At 42.3% G+C, this 21,134-nt stretch overlaps 1 protein-coding gene across 2 annotated transcripts in view; it reads right to left on the bottom strand.

Annotated features, from left to right (window-relative positions):
• LOC119698051 (androgen dependent TFPI regulating protein) overlaps positions 1-15,381 on the bottom strand; it is a 29,672-nt gene extending 14,291 nt beyond the window's left edge. The window contains exons 1-3 of one of the 2 annotated variants that reach the window (XM_038129507.1): positions 15,036-15,376; positions 7,674-7,808; positions 6,150-6,251 (exon numbers count right to left, since the gene is read on the bottom strand). In XM_038129507.1, coding sequence (XP_037985435.1) covers positions 6,150-6,251; positions 7,674-7,808; positions 15,036-15,188 — 390 coding nt within the window. In that variant the 5' untranslated portion in view covers positions 15,189-15,376. Of the gene's footprint in view, positions 1-6,149; positions 6,252-7,673; positions 7,809-15,035 lie in introns of both variants that reach the window. The other variant, XM_038129508.1, reaches the window with a different exon arrangement.
• Positions 15,382-21,134: the final 5,753 nt, after the last annotated feature.

The following is a 21,134-nucleotide window of genomic DNA, read 5'->3' as shown; positions in this document are numbered from 1 at the left end:
TTTTGGCAGTCATTGTGATTTTCCATTTGGTTTTAGTTTCTTTTCTTCTTTCCTGAAAAACTCAGGTGAATCTGAACTAGTTATAAAATTACAAATTTATTTTTGTTGCTCATACTCTGGCATATGAATACAGGGGGAAGAATGTTTCTTAAACATATTCTGAACTTTATCTCAAATATTGGCACGTTAACTTTTCTCCTGAAGACAAGAATGTTCCCCTGCTTCTTTACTTTTTGTTTCCTACTCTGTGTTGTAAGTTTCCCAGGATACATTTCAGGTTCATGAGTTTAAAGTGAGATAAATAGTCCTCTCTGAATATTATTTCCAGTGTTTGCAAAGACCATATGGAATTTTTACTTTCTGTCTTTTGAGTATTTCATGTATTTATTTAATGCTGTATCCTCATTTTGCCATTGAGAATTCAAGTAAGAGCGAGCTTCCTGGGGCTGAGAAGGCAGGGTTGGGTAGAGTTTGTGCTCAGCTGCAGGCTCCAGCCTAGGCTGAGCTTTGAGCCCATGAATACTCTCCCCAGAGCTGCTGAGATCACTTGTGCTCCTGACGCGTGTGTCGCAGTTGACTCAGTGTGACCTTGTTTGACTCCAGAGCGAAGGAAATGATGCCTCGGTTGACCAGAGCTGTTTGTTTCTAATTCATCTGCATTTACATACCCTCCATGTCTGCTTTCCATTAACATGTGAGACTTTGGGGAGGGATCTTTTCACAAACAGTTACCACTGGCCAAACTAAACTCCACTGGGCACAGTTGGAGACCATCAAGTGCTTTTGAAAAACTGCCTGTGTTTCTCCTTTCAGACCAATTCCCCGCAGAGCCTGTGTGCTGAAAAGCAGTCGTGGCCAATACTCGTGCTTCTCTCCTCCCCATCGGTATGTTACTGCAAAGTAAAAGGAAAAACCCACTTTGGTGTTGCCTTATGAGGCTCATAAGCCAGTGTTCATTGGTTGTCCCTTGAGGTGTTTACTCAGATACTCAGCTCTTTGTTGGAAAACCTCCCCTTGTCTATGGAAATTTCCTTCAGTTGGATGCTTTCATGAACAATTACAGCCTGTGTTATCTGAGCATAATAAAACTAAACAGCTTCCTGTCACCATAACCTCTGTTTAGTTTTTATACTCATAATTTTCCAAATCTCTGTATGGTCTCTACTTTCTTGGCTTAGTTTTGGAACTAAACTCTTTTGATTTATTTTGCTATTATTTTGTCTGTGTTCAAATGCCTCCTTCAAAATTTTCTTTTGCAATCTCTCCCTATACCTTTTTCTTCTTCCCTTAACCTCTCTTTATTTTTCAGGTTGGAAGGGGCTTAAGCTTTATTGTTCATTTTATTTCTTTAACTAGTACCTTGCCATGTTTAGTTGAAGATATTATTCTCTCTTAGGGTTGCTACATGTCTTTTGTGTTTCCAACCATCAGTGCATTTTCAGGGAGCCACGAAATTATTTTATGGATAGAGCGGGAGGCATGGGGAGTCCTGTTACTAAGCAGGTGTGTAGCAGATTAGTGAGGAAGCTATTGCTCAATTTAATTCCAGCAGCACTCCTCTCTGAACCATCAGCTGCTACCTGTTTCTGCCCTTTCCAGATCCATTCATCCTCACCTGTAAAGCAACATTTTATTTTTTTTTTTTTTTAACATGTAGGTAATTTGGGAATGTTACAGTGAAAAATGGATGAAACATTAGACTAATTGTATGATCAAAGATAAAAGAGCTTCAGAGATATTTTCTTGCCTGCACACATGCATTTTTGGGAATAAGGCCCTGGCTGAATATCCTATTGCTTACTAGCAAATGTTTTGTCTCAATGTCAATGCCAGAATTTTAATTGCCTTTCTCCCTGACATTAGATATGTAGTCTAAGAAACTGATGTTGCACTGCAGCTGGAGGCTGACATGAGACTGAAGTGACACATCCTTTGCCATGGAATATTTTTCTCCAGCTGTTCCTGTGCGGGGAGGGTTACGGAGACTGCACCTGTGCACGCTGGGGTAGCAGCAGCCCGGGAGGATTCCCTGCCATAACATTTGTCTGTGAAACACATACTTTCTCCCTGAGGAAATGGGCTTATGTCAACAAAAATGGAAACTTCAAAAAAATCTGTGTAGTGCTGGGAAAAGCTAAGCATCTTTGCTCTTAAATGTGTGGGGTGATTAATTTTGTGTGCCATATTCCTCACACACACATTCTTTTTCTTTTGCCAAAAGCTGAATGTAATTGGCAGCCTGTGAATGTCCATAGTTGCCAGACAGCTTAAAATTGAGATACTGTGAAATGCAAACAAATGGAAATGTTTCTCCCTTGTGTAAATATGCAAGAATTATTAAGCATTAAATAACGCTTGCAAGGAGAATCGTTTAAGATGGTCAAAGATGAACCTAAGGTTATTCTAGTGTACACACCTGGAGTAGGAGTCAAGTTCAAGTGGCTTGGACAAGAGGGTTCTGCCTTACAAACTGAATTTGTGCCCCCTTTTTTGGTTAGTGATGGAGCAGCTTCCTAAAATAGCTGTAGTAAGATGTAATCCTTCACACAGATACCCTCGCATGAGGGTAAGAGTAACTTATATTCACATAATTTACATTTTTTCCAGCTGGATGTAAATCACACTGATCCAAAATACCATTTCTGTTGATGTAGATGTGTCCACACTGGGGAAGGTGAGGTATAGCTAGGCAGGCAGAACACAAGAAGCTTGTATATACCAAGATCCAAAATGAGAGGGGACATAGTGAGTCCTGTTGGTACTTCTACAGTCAGGGCATCTGTGGCCTGCTTCAGTGAAGGAAAATTACCTGTATGTACCTTGCTTGTTCTCTCACTCCCTTACATTTTCATTTCTTATTTTCAGCTTAGCCACAACAGGGCAAAGTGCAAAGGAGCTTTAGAAGCTCAGGCAGTGGGGGATCTGCTGTCATCTTTGCTGAAAGTCTGCCAGGTAAGAGATGTTTCTTCTGAGCTTCCATTTACCTTCCTTCCTTGTCTATTCTCAGCTTTATAGCTTACAATATCTTCTGAACATGCACAGTACATAACCATGTGTCAGTAGAGTGCCCGGGGAACTAAAATGCTGGTTTTTGTAAAGGTGAAAGGGTAACACAGCTACAGGGTAAATTAGAAAAAAAGAGGTGGCCAAACTCAACTTAGCTGCAGTCTGGAAATAAAGAAAACTGTGCCAACAGACTGAAAATATAAATCTTCTTTTACAAAACACAATTGTACCATTTCTATTTTTGTGAACACATCTGCTCAACATTTATATGTATCTTTTGTTATAGATCAAAAATGTTTTAGAGTTATCTCTTCTGACCCACCAGTGGCCCACTTTATTTAGCATTCAATTCTGTCAGACCTTTCAAAGTGTAGTGTTCCCCAATACTGCCATTAAGTTGAAAAATACATGCACACGGTTTAATCCAAGCTGTCTCCAGCAGTTAGTCTCCTTCTGGAGAGTATCCAGATGTTGCTTGAAAAGCCATGACTGGGAAAGAAATAAACAAATTCAATTGACGAATTGGCCAGCATATCTTTTGTCTCAGCTATCTTCCACTTCAAAAATCTTGTTCAAATAAAATAATTGTGCTTGAGACATAAGTAGAGTGGACTTTTTTTTAATCCACAAAGGTCAAGGTTTTGTATAAAGATGGTAAAACCTAATTATTCCAGGCAAACAGAAGTGGAAACTGAGGTCCAATTTTGGGTTAAACTCAGTAGAAAAGCAAAGAGAGAAACTTAGATAGTCTGGAATATTTGGTCTCCTTCAACTATGAGCAAAATTCCTTTCTACATTAACCATCCCATCTGCAAAACAAAATGTTTCTGTTCAGAGTGCAAAAACATGGCTAAATTATAGTGCTCACTCTGCAACTCTGGGCTACCAGGTGGGCAACAACAACCCTTTCCCACTGCAAGAGCAGTTCATGTGAGGACAAAAATTGTTACTCATTTCTGCAAGGAAGATGCCGCAGCATCACTACAAAGCCAAGGAGCTCAGTATTCCTGAAGTGGGTTTGCATGGTTATTTCTTAGGTTCACTCTACAGTTACATAACAACATATGCTTTCCCTATGTACAACATGAAAATAGACTGAGATTAAAAAAAAACAGTACTCCCACTGCAAATGATATGGCACTGATGGTTGCTACTGATACACCCATGTCTTTTTCCTCCAAAGCCAGCTACATGCTGCTTCAATCTGCCATGAAATGCCTGTAATCTCAGAGCCATAATGTAATAGCAATATGCAAGGAAAGGAACCCAAAGAAAAAGTGTCTGCTTGGCAATCAGAACTTGGAGATTGTCCCTTAAAGTGTTGGTATGTCCCTGGATCTCCCTAGTGTCTCCAGCAGATATTTTGTGTTGGAAGAAGGAAATGCCTCAGCTGAGCCTGAAGGCACCTATTGAAAGGTGTTCTAAAACACAAGAATTGTCAATAGCAGGGATCAGTCTATGCTAGTGGCAGATGTTTTATGCTTGATAGTGACTGGAAGGAAAATTTCCTACCCAGGAACTGTCAAGCACAAGATGTCTGCAGTGTATTAACAGCTTTAGAGATAAAATATCAGGTTGTGATAGAGGTTTACTTTATGTGAAGTTTCTCTCTCGTCAAAATAATTTTCAGAAAGAAATGTTTTTCCTTTTTTAACACCTGTTTTTGACATTTCTGATACAGAAAAGCTTTTTGTTGTAGTCAAAATGACTCTGTTATGAAATGTAGATGTAGGTAAGGTAAGAAGATGTTATAGCTGATATGTTTGAGGGGTTCCTGCAAAGAGTTCTTGCACATGAAATAAAAATGTACACCCTAACACCTCTCAACCTTCTGATGTCATAAACAAATGTGGAAATGGAAAGGGCAAATTCTCAGCTGTGAGCCAGGATTAAAACAAGCAGCAAAGCCTATCTTCTCTGAGCTTCACTTTGTGCTACTCCCCCCTCCCCCCTTGCTCAGCACCTCCACCCCTGAGAGGATTTTAAACCAGTTGCCCTTACTAAATCTTGGACCTGAAACCAGCATGATGCTGAGGACATGAAGAATCTTCCATTTTGATGGATGATGGTTTTCAGAAAGAGCAGAGCCCTTTTGTACCTGTGCAGAGGTTTGGACAGCCACAGAAAGATCCTGGTGGAAATGAATTGGTGGACAGAGAGCAGGTGATGAGGTTAAAAGTGCATGATGGCTGTGGTTCACCACTCGGGTATCAGCAACGCGGACATGAGTCTGTGTGTTTGGATTCCAGTCACACGACTCTGAATGCACCTGTCTAAATCAAGGGGCTGCTCAAACCTTGAGCTATCCTCAGCCAGGCACCCCAAACCCTCCCAGATTTACCTTCAACACTCACTGGGTACATCCATTGCAGTGGATGGCAAGGCACTGTTCTTAAGAAATGAAGTCTGGAGAGAAATGAGTCTTCTGTGTGATTATTTCATACTTTTTGGCTTCTCTGATTCAGCCTAGAACTGAACCTCTCCCTTCTCTCCCACTTCCCATTCGTCCCACGAGGCCTCCCTGACCTTGCAATCCACCCACAGTTTCCATGTTACTGTCAGCCTCCTTTCACTTGACTGATGAGAAATATGTGATTATTCAACACATCATAAAAACGGCCAGAGCAAATGAAGGAGAAATCTGGAAAGTATTTATAGAAAATCTGTAAACAATCATTGCAATCCAGCTATTCAAAGCTGTGCACACATTAGCTTATTAGCTGTAGAGCTGTCAGATTGTCTTTTGTTATTTCACCTTTTTTAAAAATTAAGGGCTGCTTTGTTGCATTCACAGCCATTTTGTGTTTCAGTGACTTCTGCTAGCAGACACAATTTCTTTTTTGAGCTACAATAAGTGAGATTTTCTTTCCTTATGACTACACATCATTTCATTGACTTCAGAGGTTTGACAAGCACCGATTAACTGACGTTCCTTGTGTGCTAAAAGGCTTCATGAGGCAGCTTCAAGCACATGCATCTGATTGCTGCATACAGCTCAACATCAGATTCAGATAAGCCGGAAGGAGGAGGTGAGAACGGAAAAGCTGTGAAGCTCTTCTGGAAAAATGGCACAATGCAGTGGTGGGGTACATGTTGCAAAGTCTCCCTTTTCTCTGCAAGAGGCTGAGGTGTTTCTTACTCACCATAGCATGATTTAACCAGAGCGGGATGACTCCATCAAGGCTTTTGGGGTAAACCAGCTCTCGGTTGTAGGTATACAGTGTCCAAAAGGATATACACACAAACTGGAACCAAAATGCAAAATGAAAGAGATTTAAAAATGGAAGACAAACATAACTGATAGGATTTGATTAGTGCTTTCATTTCTGAGAAGGCAAAATGTCTCCATGCTTTTTTTACATGAAAAATGATGACACTGCCAGATAAAGTCATGTTATCTCACATTTACTCAGAGATGCAGTGTTCTGTGTTGATACTGAGAGGGAAAAAAAAACCTGCTTTATAAACTGCCAACACTGACATTTTCTGTGGAATCTGAGATTAGCTGCTGCTTTTTTTTTCCTCTTTCCCTTTCCCTTTGCAGATAGGAGCTTTTGATGGTCAAGTAGTTCTCCTCAAGGGGCTGTCTGTTAAGCCTTTGTTTTGCTCAGTAAGAAAGTAAAAACAGATCTTGATAAGGCAGTTCACATAAACTTACCCTTTAACTTCACATCTCATAAGCCTAATTCCTAAACTGCAGGTGAAAGCTGCACACTGTGGGCACCCATTTTTTTTCCCCCTAATAGATCAGGAATTATAGTGGGACAACTTAACTGGAGGAAATGATCCCTGGTATCAGTTACTGATACCTGGGAGCTGATTTGCAATCTTTGGCCTGGCTTTGGATTTGAGCACACTTTGTTCTTGGGGCTAGAAATCAGGGGTGTGAGATGCTGGAAGAGTGAGCCTGTGCCACAGTCCTGTGGGCATGATGAGGATGCCTGGCAGGATATGAGGGCAGCATAGTGAACACTCTGTCTCCATCCCTGGCAGGGCTTTTTTTATGGAGCCAGCTAGCTGAGCTGCTTGTGGAACATGTTTAAGCAGTGTTTCTCAGCCCTCTGAGATTCAGTGGTGCCTGCAGCATCACTCTCACAGAGCATACCTACATGTAAAAATAACCCATCAGTTCCTGTCCAGCCCACGGCATTTTGATAAACAGCATTGTCTGTGAGGGAGTAGATGATCCATGATGAATCTGACGTAGGCTGTGACTATAATTATTTTTTCCGTGAATCTGTTTCTCTCCAGTACTTATTTAAAGTTAGTCTGGCATCAAAGAAGGAGATGTGAGGTTTTGCTGCCTCTTAGGTACCCTCTTGTGTCCTCCTGACCTGTGCTGCCCTTTAGAGAAAAGCTCTAAGTTGATAAATCCACAGCTATTTGGACCGTGAGATTAACAGAGAGGTTACACCTCATTCACCCTTTTGGGGTCAATCTGTGTCCACTTGAGGACAGCAACCCTCATGTTTGTGCAAGAGGCTTTGCTCTCAACGACGACAGGCTCAGCATTGTTTCTTCTTCTAAATGGTCCAAATCCATTCCAAAGTCAGTGGTAAAGGAAAGCCCTTCGTTCTTATCTATTTCATACACATACTTTTGTTACTATACACCCCTAATCATTTATGCTAACATTATTTTCACATACCGAGACAAAGGGTACTTACTGTGGACACTGGGAAAGCCAGGACACTGAAAAGAAGGTCTCTGCTGGAAATTATGCACTTAGCACATCGCAGTTTCTTAATTAGTCTCAACACATCAGCCAGGAAGGACACCCCATAGAAGACAGCCTGCAAAACCTAAAGTAATTACACCTAATGAGGGAAACTCATCCAGCTTTCATTAGCATGTTCCTCAATGAAATCTGTTCTTGCTCTTCAGGGAGCTGTTTTGTTCATGAGCTGCAAGCCTGTGTGAGGGAAATAGTTGTTGGCTAAATCTCTTTTACTAACCCAAACTGATTAAATGAAGTTGGTCAGGAGATAAGTTTAACAGTATCTCAGTTAATAGATTAAACAGAGATGTGTGATGTGATTCAGATGGGTGGAGTGAAGGGACATGTTGAAAGCCAGCTCCATCACACTTCCTATGTTAATGGTTGACCACTGGATATATCTGAGCAGGAGAGAACAAATTATACCAGGACATTTTTCCTGTAAAGCAATTGCTAGATAGCTTTTCTATTTAGCCAACACAGGTTCTTCTTTCTAGGGACTCACAGTGCAATTGATCTCAGTGTCAAGTAGCTCAAAATTATCTAAGGTGAGAATTAGGTGCAGAAGTTACAAAACCAGAACCTCTTTTGCTGCATACAAAGGGATTCAAGAAAGGATTTCAAGAGCTTAGAAGCAAAGATCCAGACGTCACCAACTAAAAATGAAGTTTTACTTAAGTTTAAATGAAACTATTTATAACTAATGAATTTTAGGATTGGGAGGTAGTGTTTTGAAGTTTTTGTCCTTCTTTCTTTAAATCATTTATAGGTAGTGAGGGTGGGATTTTTTGGAAAGGACTCTAGGGGGATTTGGTAAAGAATCAGATACATGCACAGCAACAAAACAGAGTTCTCCAAATTATGTGTAAAATTGTCATATTACTGTGGTTTAAACCAATATTGCTTTTCCAATTGCTTTATTTTCTCTCCTAATACTACACAGCAGATCAAGATGAACCAGATTTGTCAGACACGCAAAGGCAGAATAGAACCTTACAGAAAAATACTCCCACTGTCTTACATTTAGCACCAAGTCAATTCCGTTCACTTAACTCATGGGGTGGCCTTTTCTTTTTAAGGCTGGGTTGTCACATGCAATATGGGAAATGCAGCCTACTGCAAACACTGGATCAGCTAGTGATGCTTAAATGGAAAGAGGGCTACAGCTTTCAGGATGAGATCTCTTTTGCCATGATCTTACTCTGACTCAGATATTTATTTAGAGCAAACTCTCTGAAGTTGTGGCTGGTTATTTCATCAGTTTCTGAAGAAGCTGAAAAGGGTGGTGCTTGGGAGGGGACAGGATTAGTGCAATGTTTTTCCATCAGAAATTCCTTTATTATCAAAATGTATGAGGGGAGGAGGAGACTATGATTTCACCATCACCATGCCTGTTGTCAAACAAGGGCTTCTGCAAGCTTTAGTTTCCAGAGACGGAGTCTTCGTGGGCAACAAAATTACCATAGTTTGCACTAATCTGCAACCATCCCCAAATATTTTGTTTCTTCCCAGCACAGGGAAAAGATAGAGTCTTCTTTCCCTATCCTTTCCACAGCCCAGAGAGCCACGTCAGTAAGTACCACTGCTGGATTGTCCCTCTTGCAGTGCAGACCCACGGCAGTGGAGGCAGGGAGATGCTGACACAGGCTAGGTAACTGGCCCAGGGTCATCCAGGACCAGGTATCAGAGGTTGTGCATCACCCAGCTCAGCTGCAAAGCCACGTTTCCTATCAAGGCCTAGGGTGAACAGACATATCTTTACATAAAAAAACCCAAGCAGCTTCATCAGAACCCACATAAGTTTTTGTTCAGTTTTGAGGCACCCAAAGCAGCTCTTTCAAGGGTGATTTTCCCTCCCCATTATCACAATTAGAAGGCACTTTTTCAGTCAGTAGGGATTCAGCCCTCCAAGTCATGGGTCTGGTTCAGTAAAGTCCGTGCTGGGATGCAGTGTACTTAGACACAAACAGAGGTTCAGCCCAAATGTCTGTCCCAATCCTTGGCCTCACCAAGACACCAATACCGAGTCCTCGAAGAGTTTAGAAAAGCCTGGTAATAAACAGAAGCTCTTGTTACACCCTGTAGAGTCAGCAGTAACTTTCTGTAAAAAGCATGAAAAATGAACGTGAGGGTGGTGACAGTCCAGTGACACATGGTGACTAATTGCCAATAAAGCAGTTAGGGAGAAGCCTGGTTCCCAGAGGATGGGGCTATTATTATCTTGTTCATGGTCAGCCTTACATTAATCATGGGACAGGGATAGGCTGCTTCTTTCCCCGCTTCAAAATTAACTAAAATAAACATTACTGAAAAGAAACAGTCCCAAAACAGCCACATTCTCAGCCTGGTAAATATTCTGTATATACACAGGGGAGGACAATGTTATCTTCTGTATGGAAAATTCTTATCTGAATGTGTAACCTGACCCATTTCTCTGGCTAAACACAGAGAAGAACAACTCCTGAAGAAGTTTGACCTCAGCCTCAGGAGCTTGGATTTGTGCTGCTGTAACTCTACTCTTGTTCATCACCATAGTTTCAAAGGTGTTTCAGACAATTTAGTGATCACCCTGTATTTCCAAGAGCAATGGAAAGTTATACAAGTAATTTTCAAACCAGAAAACTGAACTTAGCTAGGATCATCCCTAGTACTGCCCAGTCTGGCATTGTGCACCCCCAGTAGATTAAAATCCGAGCTCCAAACCCACTGGGGTTATTCTTGTAAGAAAGGTGCATCCAAATCTTGTAGCCCTTCATTAAAGGGAAAATGTTGACATTAAAAAAAAAAAAAGTGAAAACATCAAATTATTCCAGATGTCGTGTGAATTTCCCAAGCAGCAGTGCTGGCACTCACAAATCCATTGCAGGCGCTCATGGAATATAAATCCACTGGCTGTAAATAGAAAGGATTCCCTAAAGTGTTCCTACACGAACAGAAGGAAGACTGGAAGCATTCAGAAAGCTAATGATTAACCCAAAGAGGAGAATATGGATATGATTATCCCTGCTGGAGAGAGGCTGCTTTCCCCTCTAGACCCTGCAGAGTTCCATGGTGCTGGGTGCTGTAGAAACATTTAATTTGGCAAGATCCATTTTCCAAACTGAGACTCACAGTGACAAAGACAAAGCTCAATTTTTATCTGGTGCAGTGATCAAAAGGGTGTTTCTGTTTAACTAACCTGACATGATTTACTTTTGTGTATAAGATCTTGCCATATGTGTATATTGAAATCTCCAACTAGTACAAATAATTCCGGCTCAAAGCTCTGCCCTTTAGGGAGGAATAAATCCAATATTCTGAGCAAGTTATTAGAAATAAAAGACAGCATTTAGTGTAGACACACATCCATTCACACGATAGTGTCTTGGAAAATATCTTTATTAAATACTGGGCCCATTCTGTAGTAAATACAAAGCAGCTTTCAGGACAATTGAAGAGTATTTCCAATATGAAAGACAAAAGCGTAAGGAATAAACTGGGGCAGGAACGCAATTAATAGTTTTTAAAGGTGCAGTGTGCTCATTATGCAGTGATTTACTAATGGATTTACAGCAGTGAGCAGATTTTTATGAGCTCAGATATTTCAGGCAATGAATGATTCCGCTTGCACTGTTTTGTGTCACAGATCAATGAAATTAATACAAAACTGGTTTTATATGTCATTTCTGCTTCTTCAATAATGGGTCAATGAACCTCTTTGATACAAAGCCCACTTATCCTTTTTTTCCCCCTACAAAAATATTTCCTTACTGAATCTTGATTGCTATGATCATCAAGAAGATGAATCTGAAGCAATGTCAGAGATGTAGCTCTCTTGGGAGAGCCACATGACTAGCAAGGAATTGAATGAGGTGCTAAAAGAGGGTCATATCTAGAAGGAATTCTTCCAGCATCTCTCCAGCAAAACTGGGAGAAAAGCAGCATTTCCATCCCCAGAAAATGTTACTTTTCCCAGTATTTCTATTTCAGATCACAGTGAGGTGGCCAGAGCGGTTTTTCACAGAAAGAAATTTTTAAATGCTATTCCAAAGAAATAAGAGAAATTTTGGAGGGAAAATTTCCAAGTGATTCAGACAGCCAGTGCCAGAAGGCAGGCAATCCCAGTCTGGCAGGACACAGGCAGAAGAGCTGGACAAAGGCTGTCTCTGTGTTCCTGGCTCTGGGGAGGCCTCCAAGGCACTGCCCAGGCCGGCCCAGCACAGCAGATCCACTGAACCAGAACAGCCCAGTGTGAAGCTTTTGCCTGCTCTTCTTCCCCATGGCCATAACTCCTGACATCCCCAGGTGTGTTCTAGGGCTTTTTTTCGGTCCAGCTTGAGCAAAATTCAGTGTGTTGGATGTGCACCCAATGGACAAGTGTGGTTGACAGGCACCTCTTGTTCCTCGATGTTCCTCAGCAACAACAGGCAGTGGCTTAATGCCAGACCATGAGATGAGTCCTTTAAGTCCAGTGGAGCCCCACAGAGAGCACCACAGTATGTGGGACAGTATGTTGTCTTCTCATGCTCTTCCTCTTTTATATGCCCAAGAACCATTTGCCACCTTTTTGCTGCTGCTTTACCAAAAAATGCTACCCAGTTCAGTAGGAGAAGGGGGGCTTACAGCATTTCTTTCCCTAATGCCTCTTTATTTTTTGGCAATCCTTTCTTGAAATAAATAAATCTCTGAAGAAGAAGGGCTGCTATCCATGAAGGAGTAATTTTGCACACCCTTTCCCACTGCCACATTTTCTGCATGAGATAGGCAATATTTTCAGCCCAAACCATTTTTCTGTTGGCTGGCAGCTCCATTTTAGCATTGGGATCAAATCAATGAGTGATTAAAATTTGGGAGTCAAAGGACTGGTGACATTGGAAGTGGAGAAAGAGCCCTCACTCATGGAGATTTAATAAAACCTGAGCTGTTCAGCAGATCTGTAAATGAGCTGGCAAAGGGAGCAAATACTGAGGCGGTACACTTTTGTGAATCTGATGGGGTTTTTTTCCCTGTCAAAGCAATCTGACTATAAAATTGCCAAAGAATCTCAGGATACTGAGTGCCTGAGCGATCAAATAGTAGGGAAAAATCAGTGTTGATAAGTGCAATGTAAAGCATTTCAGAAAAAATTAAAAAACAGCTTCAATTATATATTTTTTAACAGTGGGTTCTATATTAGCTGTCACCATCCAGTAAAGAAATATTAGTCTTAGTGTGGATTGCTCTCTCAACTTGCTGTCTCCTTGCCTACCAGTGATCCAAAAAGACAAATAGAGAGTTCAGAGCAGCCAAGAAGAATTAAACTACAAACAAGGAAACACCTTTAGGCCACTGTCTCAACCCATATATGCTCATAACTTGACCACTGTGGCCTGCCCCACCTACTCCCTCCTGAAACTTGACAAACTGCTGCAAAGGGTGACATGGATGTTTTAATGACAAGCAACCCTTTGTGAAGAGAAATGAAAGAGGTTTGGACTTCCGGCCTGCAGAAAACAGTAACTGAGAGGATAATCTAATGCCACTCTAATGAGTGGCAAAGAAAATGTGAACAGGGATGGATGATTAAATTACAACACAGAAATAATGAGGCATCCAGCTCAGCTGTCAAGGAAGCGGGTTTACACCAACAAAATGAACTGCTCTTTCACCCAAGGCACATTTGCCTCATGGCACAGGATAGGGAAAGTACCAGAAGTATGAACAGGCATGTTTTTCCTTTAGATAGATGAAAGGAAGGCTTTGAATGGATATTAGCTACCTTGGCCTGGATTTATTTTTTGGCTGGGTATGCTAGTGGGATAGTTAAGCTGTGGAAACTTCAGTTATGCTTGTACATGCTCTTGCCTTGTGCAACCTTTCCCTGACCATCCACTGCTGGTCACTAAGGGAAGCTGGATGACAATTTCAGTGAGTATTTCTTCATCCCAAAATACTGGGAGATTGGTTACTTGCTCTGTCCTTTTGATCTCATGCTTTAGAGCTGGGTGGTAAATCTCATTATAATGGTGCCAGGGGATGGGGGTGGAGTTGCTGGTTTACCTGAAAGTATGGGTTGTATTTTAGCGGGGTCAAAAATGGCAATACTGATAAACAGGCACCATCGCAATTAGCAGTACAAATGCCACCCGACTGCAGTGATATATATGTGTCCTCATCCTTCCACAGCTGGCTTGGCCACTGAGGAGAGGACTGGGTCTACGAGAATCCCTGGGTTGTTGTGGTCACTTTACTTGCCATTCACTGCCTCTTGGTTGCAAATGTTTCACAGAGTCACAGAATGGCTGAGAATGGAAGAGAACCAAATTCCCCATCTCCCTGAAGGTCTCCAAAAGCCCCACTTGGAGCTAGGGAGCCTTTAGCCTTCCATAGGGTAGGCATAGGATGACATCCAGCATAGGATGTCTCCTTCTGAAGGGTAAAAGTAGAGACAAACATGCCCCAGACCAGACCTCCCTCTGGAATTTAACTCTGATGGTCACACACAATGGGTGAAAGGCTATGTAGGTCCCTGTGGTCATCCTTCAAATTAGCAACTGTGCTGGAAATTTTTCCCTCATAGGAAACATCTCCACAAGCCTGGTCTTTCCACTCCACCAGCACTACTTCCCCAAGCTGCTGATGAATGCCTTGGACTCTGAACAAGCCTTCTCCCCTGGGTATCTCCTGTACTTTCACTTTGATTTCTATCATGTGAAATGATAGCACATTAGAACATTACAGTCTCTCCTTTTCTGTGTGCTTTTAGGAAATGTACAACCAGTTGAAAGCACTGCTGAAACTCATGTAATAATGTCACAAGCACCTCTCTCCACAGGCTGGAATTTCTTTCCCTTGTGTTCTCAACTGATTGTCAAACAAAGCAGGTACCCTGAATGGCTAAATTAGCATGGTGCTCTGCTTTGTTTAACTTTTCCTGTAATTTAGAGGACATGAAAGCCTATTTAAAAAATTAAAGTAAAACTCCAAGCAGTGTTGAAATGTTTTGAATCAAAGGTTAGAAAACAGGCATCAAACTTGTATGTGTCCTGGCAGGACATACCTCCACTTTTCTGTCCTTCTCCTCACTGACAATGTCTCTTTTACAAGGAGGCAGCTAGCTTTGAAGTACTTTCTGAAAACCAAGCATCTCACCAGTCAATATTCTTTCTGCATGAAACCTGTGAATACATTTCACAGCACAAGCACAGATCCCTCCTTAGTTTCCTTTGGGGTAAAAACCACCAAAGGAAGCAGTTTAACAGCAGCAAATACACCAGCTGCATATGTCTTGAGGCGCAGATGGCAGACAAACAAACAGACATATTGGTATCACTGTACAACATGATTTGCTTACCAGATTGAGGACTGTCAAATATTTCCACTGCCCACCGTAAAGGAACACTTCAGATGGCCGCTCCTCTGTTTTTACGTGTGTGATGGAATAGGCAACGAAAAAGTACCAGACAAAAGCAAGGCAGTGGTACGTGGCGAGAGTAGAGATTTCCATCCTTCAGCCAGGAGCAACTGACAGCTGCTCTGAAAGCAGCTTTTCTCTTAAGGTGCTCAGTGCATGGGATAAGGCAAGGCAGGAGGGTTTATTTCAGAGCAGTCTCGAGACACGATGCCACTTTGCTCTGGTCAAAAGGAAAAATCACAAGGCTGTGAACTTTGCTTCTCTTTGTTTCCCTTTTTACTTTACAGATAGACTGGGGGGGGGGGGGGTGGGGGGGATGAGAAGAATAGGCTTATTCCCTGGATTTAAATGCCTTGCTCAAGATTACCAAAGATTAGTTGCAGAGTTACATAAATTTTGGGTTGGGTTATTCTTTTGCAAAAGTAGGGGGGAGTTTTGCTGCTGATTTTGTGTAACAGGCTGTCATGTGTCGGGTAGAGAGTGAAAACAAGGGGCATTTTCCTCACTTGTAGCTGTGTGTGCAGACATGTCTTCAGCTCAGCTTGGGAAGCCTCTGTGACTGTTTTTGCCTTGTGCCAAAGAAAGAAGTGGGAAATGTAATGGCCTGTGAAAGAAAAACCTAGTTGATTTGTTGATAGGCTATGGAGGTGGCAAGGAAGCTGACAAGATTCACAGGCAAAGGTCCTTGCGGCTGAAAATCTCTCTGGCTGTTAACTTTTTTTTTTTTGTGGGAAAAGGTTCTGCCACCTTTATGCTGCTCCCAGCAGCTGGAATTCATCACAGCTGTGCATGGCAGGTTGGACAAACCCTGAGTCACTCTGAAGCTCTGGCAGGGATGGAGACACAGGGCAAAGGCCTTGGGTGACAAACAGGAAGTGCTGAGCAGCCTGTCTTGCCTCTCTGCTTCTTTATTTGCTGCCATTCACCTTCAGACAGCCCCTCTTCCCTGACACAACATCATCACATCATCAGGGCTGAGAAGAAGAGAAGAACCAATACAAAATGACCCTAAAATGAAGCAAACAAAAAAATTCCCATGAGAATGGTTGCTTTTCCCTCTCCTCCTGCCTCACCAAGCAGTCATAACTAGCACTGGAAAACACACAGAGCATTTCCTAGTGTCTTCATAACTGCTGCGCTCTCAGCAGTAATTGCCACCTGAGTGTTTCACAGGGGCCTTGAGGGGGAGCAGGTATCACGCCCCAGCCCACAGCTGGCCCTTCCTCATGTGGCACAGGGAGACAGGATGCTCTTCCTGCTCCTTCAGACATTGCCCCATGAGCAGGGCTCAGCTTTGGCCAAGCAGACTGCATTAAAAGATCTCCTTTTCCTTCCCTTTTAACTGGCTTACAGACAGCATTGAGCAATCTGCTGTGTTTTGGTTTGGTTTGTTTTTATCTGGCTTTTTTTTTCCCCCTCCTACTAGATGCAAGGCTCCATGTGGGATAATTTCCTATGAACTCAGACAGCAATGTGCCTGCATGTTGGGAAACAGACCTTGCATTAAGGCACTTCAGTATTCTCCTGTGTTTCATTGACTTCTCCCCTAATTCAGATTGCCCGCATCCAGATCCCCCAGGCATTCCAGCCACCACAATCCCAGTGAATTACTGCTGCCTCACTTATGAAAAATGAAGACGTAGAGCCTTCTGTGGTTTTTTGAGGTTTGAAGAGAAAACTCCCTGCCAGGAAAAAAAAAAAAAAAAAAAAAAGGAAAACAAGCTGGGATTATGCTTTTTGTACTCTGAGAATGTCACCAGTCTTTTCATAGAATCATAGAATCCTAGAATTATTTGGATAGGAAGGGACCTTAAAGATCATCCAATTCCAGCTCTCCTGTCATAGGATAGGACATCTTCCACCAGAGCAGGTTGCTCAAAGCCCCATCCAACCTGGCCTTGAACACTTGAAGAGATGGGGCATCCACAACTTCTCTGGGCAGCGTGTTCCAGTACCTCACCACCAGTGAAAAATTTCTTCCTAATATCTAAGTTAAACCCATCCTCTGTCAGTTTAAAGCCATTCCCCCTTGTTCTGTCACCAAATGCCCTTGTAAGAAGTCCCTCTCAGCTCTCTTGCAAAACCCCCTTTAGGCACTGCAAGGCTGCTCTAAGGTCTCCCTGGAGCCTTCTTTTTCCAGGCTAAACAACCATAGCTCTCTCAGCCTGTCTTCATAGGAGAGGTGCTCCAGCCCTCTGAGCATCTTTGCGGCTTTCTCTGGACTTGCTACAACAGGTCCATGTCCTTCTTACAAACAGAGCTGAATGGGACTACTACAGGTGAGGTCTCATGAGGGTGGCATAGTGGCATAGTGGCATAGCGGGGCAGAATCACCTCCTTTGACCTGATGGCCACACTACTTTTTATGCAGCCCAGGATACATTTGGCTTTCTGTAAATGAATATTTCCAGGCCATGCTGAGCTTCTCGTTAACAACTCCCAGGCCTTCTTTGGGGACTGCTCTCAATCCATTCTCCCCCAGCCTGTATTTGTGCTTGGATTGCCCTGAGCCAGGTGTAGGACCTTACACTTGGCCTTGTTGAATTTCATGTGGCTCACACAGGCCCCCTCTCCAGCCTGTTCTGGTCCCTCTGGATGCCATCCCTTTCCTCCAGTGTGCTGACTGCACCACACAGCTTGGTGTCAGCAGCAAACCTGCTGAGGGTGCACTCAATCCCACTGTCCGTGTCACTGGCAGAGATGTTAAGTAGCACTGGTCTTGATACCAACCCTTTAGGAATGCCATTTCCACTGCTTTCCACTTGAACATTGAGCTGTTGACCACAGCTCTTTCAGTGCAACTATTCAGTCAATTCTTTATCCACTGAGTGGTGCCTCCGTCAAATTTGTGTCTCTCCAGTTTAGCAACCAGGATGATGTCATGTGGGACAATGTCAAATGCTTTGCTCATGTCCTAGAAAATCTAGCAGAAAAGGGTTTTCATTTGTCTTTACAGAATTTCTGGGTAGGGGCAGTGCCGTTATGAGCTGCTCTTCCGTGTCTAGACTCATCCCTGTGACAAAACGCAGGAAGAGAATAGGACACTGGCATTGAAGGGTCCTTTTATTTAATAGCTTGCATACCAAAGTCGCCAGGCAGTCAGCTCTTTTAACAAGTAATCTTCACACCAGTCTTTCTGAGGTTGAGTGCAACTTAAGAACTGGGAAGGCTGAGCATTCTGCTCAGTAGGTGCCTGAATGCATGCAAATGAATGTAAATGTATGCAAAATGGAAAGGTGTGTTTTTTCTTTTCTGGAGGATTTTGGCCAGTATGGCTGGGAAGGTGTCAAGTGCGGTGACAGTTTTCTGATGTGGACATCTGTCCCTCAGACTGAGACCATCTGCTTTGTTTTCCCATATACAAGAAGGAAGATACATTCCCTTCAGCCTAGCTAAGGGATACAATTTGGATGCAGAAACATCGCAAAGAAAGCACGAGCACCAAATAGGATTTGAAATCCAACACTCCACACTTCATGGAGTCTTTCTTATTTCGCAGCCAGTGTGATGTAGCAGGCAAATACAGGGGAAAGGTCATATCTTATGTCATCTCTCCATGGGTCTGAACATCAACTGAAGGTTCAGTGGGAGAGGGGATTTGGCCCAAATCTTTTTGCAGTGAGTGGAAAAAGGAAGAAGGCACACACTGGGGTGCAGCAGATGTGCTGCTGCAGATCTAGAGGGACTGTTGAGGGAAACACCATTTTCCATCTGCTTTGTACCACACCCCAGCTTGCATCTGCTTCTCCCCTGGAGCTGAGCCACATTCACACACTCTGACAATGCTCCCAATCCACTTCAGGGGCTCATCTGATTTGTGCAGCAATAGCTGACTTTGTGCTGAAACAAACTGGGAGCTCCCAGTTAGTTCATTAACGTGGTTCAGCTGAAAAATAGAAAAAGTAACTGGAGCTGTAAATCACCTTGTGTTCACAAAATGTCCTCTGCTCATTCCCAATTCTATGAGAGTGGCTTAGGCCAGCTTGCTTGGCTGCACTGAAATGGGTTTGACTCACTCATGTTATTAGTATGGTTCAGGTACAGAGCTGTCAGCAAACAGTGTAAAGTGGCAATATCATTGTGTGTCTTCACTGATGGGCATGGTATTTCCAGGCCATCAAGCAGCCCCCAGTTAAGTCCATCATTATCATAATAGTGTTTAATTACCACCTCAACCTACACTAATGAAGCAGCTGATAGAAACAAATATTCTTGCTTCCTCACTTCTGACAATTTGTTTAGAGACCAGATAGGTGCCTTTCAAACCTTCTTCAGTATTTTTGCACTGGCAAGGCTTCCTCTTTGCCATGGCAGCATCCAGTGATGGCAAAACAAGCGAGAGCAAGGCAGGAAATTACTGGCAGGTGACAGCAGTTAGGATCAGATTATAGGAACAGATTCAAAGCCATGCAAAAGCCTAGGAAAGGTTTGGGGACTTTAAAAATCCCATCTTTGTGCTTAGCCCTCCTTTCTAGGCACCATCTAAGAAAATGAGACTGGTACAGAAGCGGTCTTGCTTCTGCCAGAGTGATTTCATAAGGTGGAAAAACCATGAGGAGTTGGGCAAGTACATCTTTTTTCTTGTTTTCTGATGCGTGTTTCTGTCCTTGACACAGTTCTGCTATTTCACACGTAGATTTCCTAGTTTGGTTGTTTTTAATGTACTGCTCTTGTCAGCTGGCTTGCATTAGGGGCAGCATCCCTTGCAAGGGGGGCCCAGGGCTGTTCTTGTGCAGCATCCTCTGTGCAGAATGTGAATGTGTCTGGGGGCTCTGCTTCCCTCCTTCTGGCTCAGCTGCAGGTAGGGTAGGGCTCTATGTGGAAGATGTGTTTTCTGACAAGCTCTGTCTGAGAAAGCTTTTTCACATGTAGTGTGAGGCTGCCTGAGCTCTATGTCCCCGGGGACATCTACAATAGCAATTCATTCTATGACAGCCCCAATGTATGAAATGAAACATGATTGACGAAATTGCGAGCTCGGCATAGTCTGCTCCAGGCATCATCAAATCCTGAGGCAAAGTGATACGGTTGGTGCAATTCACAAGACTTAATTCTCTCTGGTTTTATTTGTCTTGGGCTTTGGTATCTTCTGGGAGTTCTGGGTGAGTTGACTTTTGTTCGCAGCTGTGCAAGTAACAAGTGAAAAAGTATTTTAACTTCTAATAAAAGCTGAGGCCTTTGCTCAGCAATGCAGCAGTGATAGCAACAAGTAATGAAGATTGAGTAAAAATATCCTGAAAGATTTCACTAAAAATCTGAGAGTAAGCACTGCTGCAACATCTACCTAATGTGTGTGGCAAGCAGGAAAATTTTACAGTTCTTAGACAGCTTATGCATCCTCCTGCATGCACCTCTCCTCTCTTTCTTGTGTAAGATTAGCATTTTTTATTATGTGTTTTTAAGGAGAAGGAAAGAAATAGCTTATTTCATCTCTGTTCTGAATTGAATTAAAAGGTTGTTCCAAAAAGCTAAAATTCAGAGGGATTTCTCAGTCCCAAAAGGATGACTTGTGTACAAGCAGAAATTGGATTCAGTAGTTGGAAGTATTTGCTTAGATTTCAGAGTGTCTCCTTCTCATTGAGTTCGCTTTTAAAGTGTGTGTTTATTCAGACTGCTAAATGAATGTCACTTTGATCCAAGCCCAAAACTTCCTGTGTAACAATGATTTGACATTTCTGACTCTTTTAAATGAATGAGAATTATGACATCAATCAAAACAAAACCTTTTTAGCTAACAACTTGGATTCTAAAAGTAGATATGTTGAAATTAAGGAACATTTTATCAGAATAACACTTGCCTATCTCATTATCTCCTACTCATAGGGGAAATTAGTAATTGTTTACCTTACCACCAAACCCCAAGAGTGTATTCTCTGTTGGCAAGGTTAATATTGTTTAGAAATAAAAGACATGTTTTTCACTTATTTTCAATAGCTTCCAAGAACTTATATACTTTTTTTAAAGGGATATATAAGTTGCTTCCTAATTTTACCTTTTCCCTTTTCTTTCAGAGAGGCAAAATTAATATATGACCATTTA

Source organism: Motacilla alba, chromosome 2 (assembly GCF_015832195.1).
Source record: "Motacilla alba alba isolate MOTALB_02 chromosome 2, Motacilla_alba_V1.0_pri, whole genome shotgun sequence".
Lineage (NCBI taxonomy): Eukaryota > Metazoa > Chordata > Aves > Passeriformes > Motacillidae > Motacilla > Motacilla alba.
This window is presented reverse-complemented; position numbering and strand designations above follow the sequence as displayed.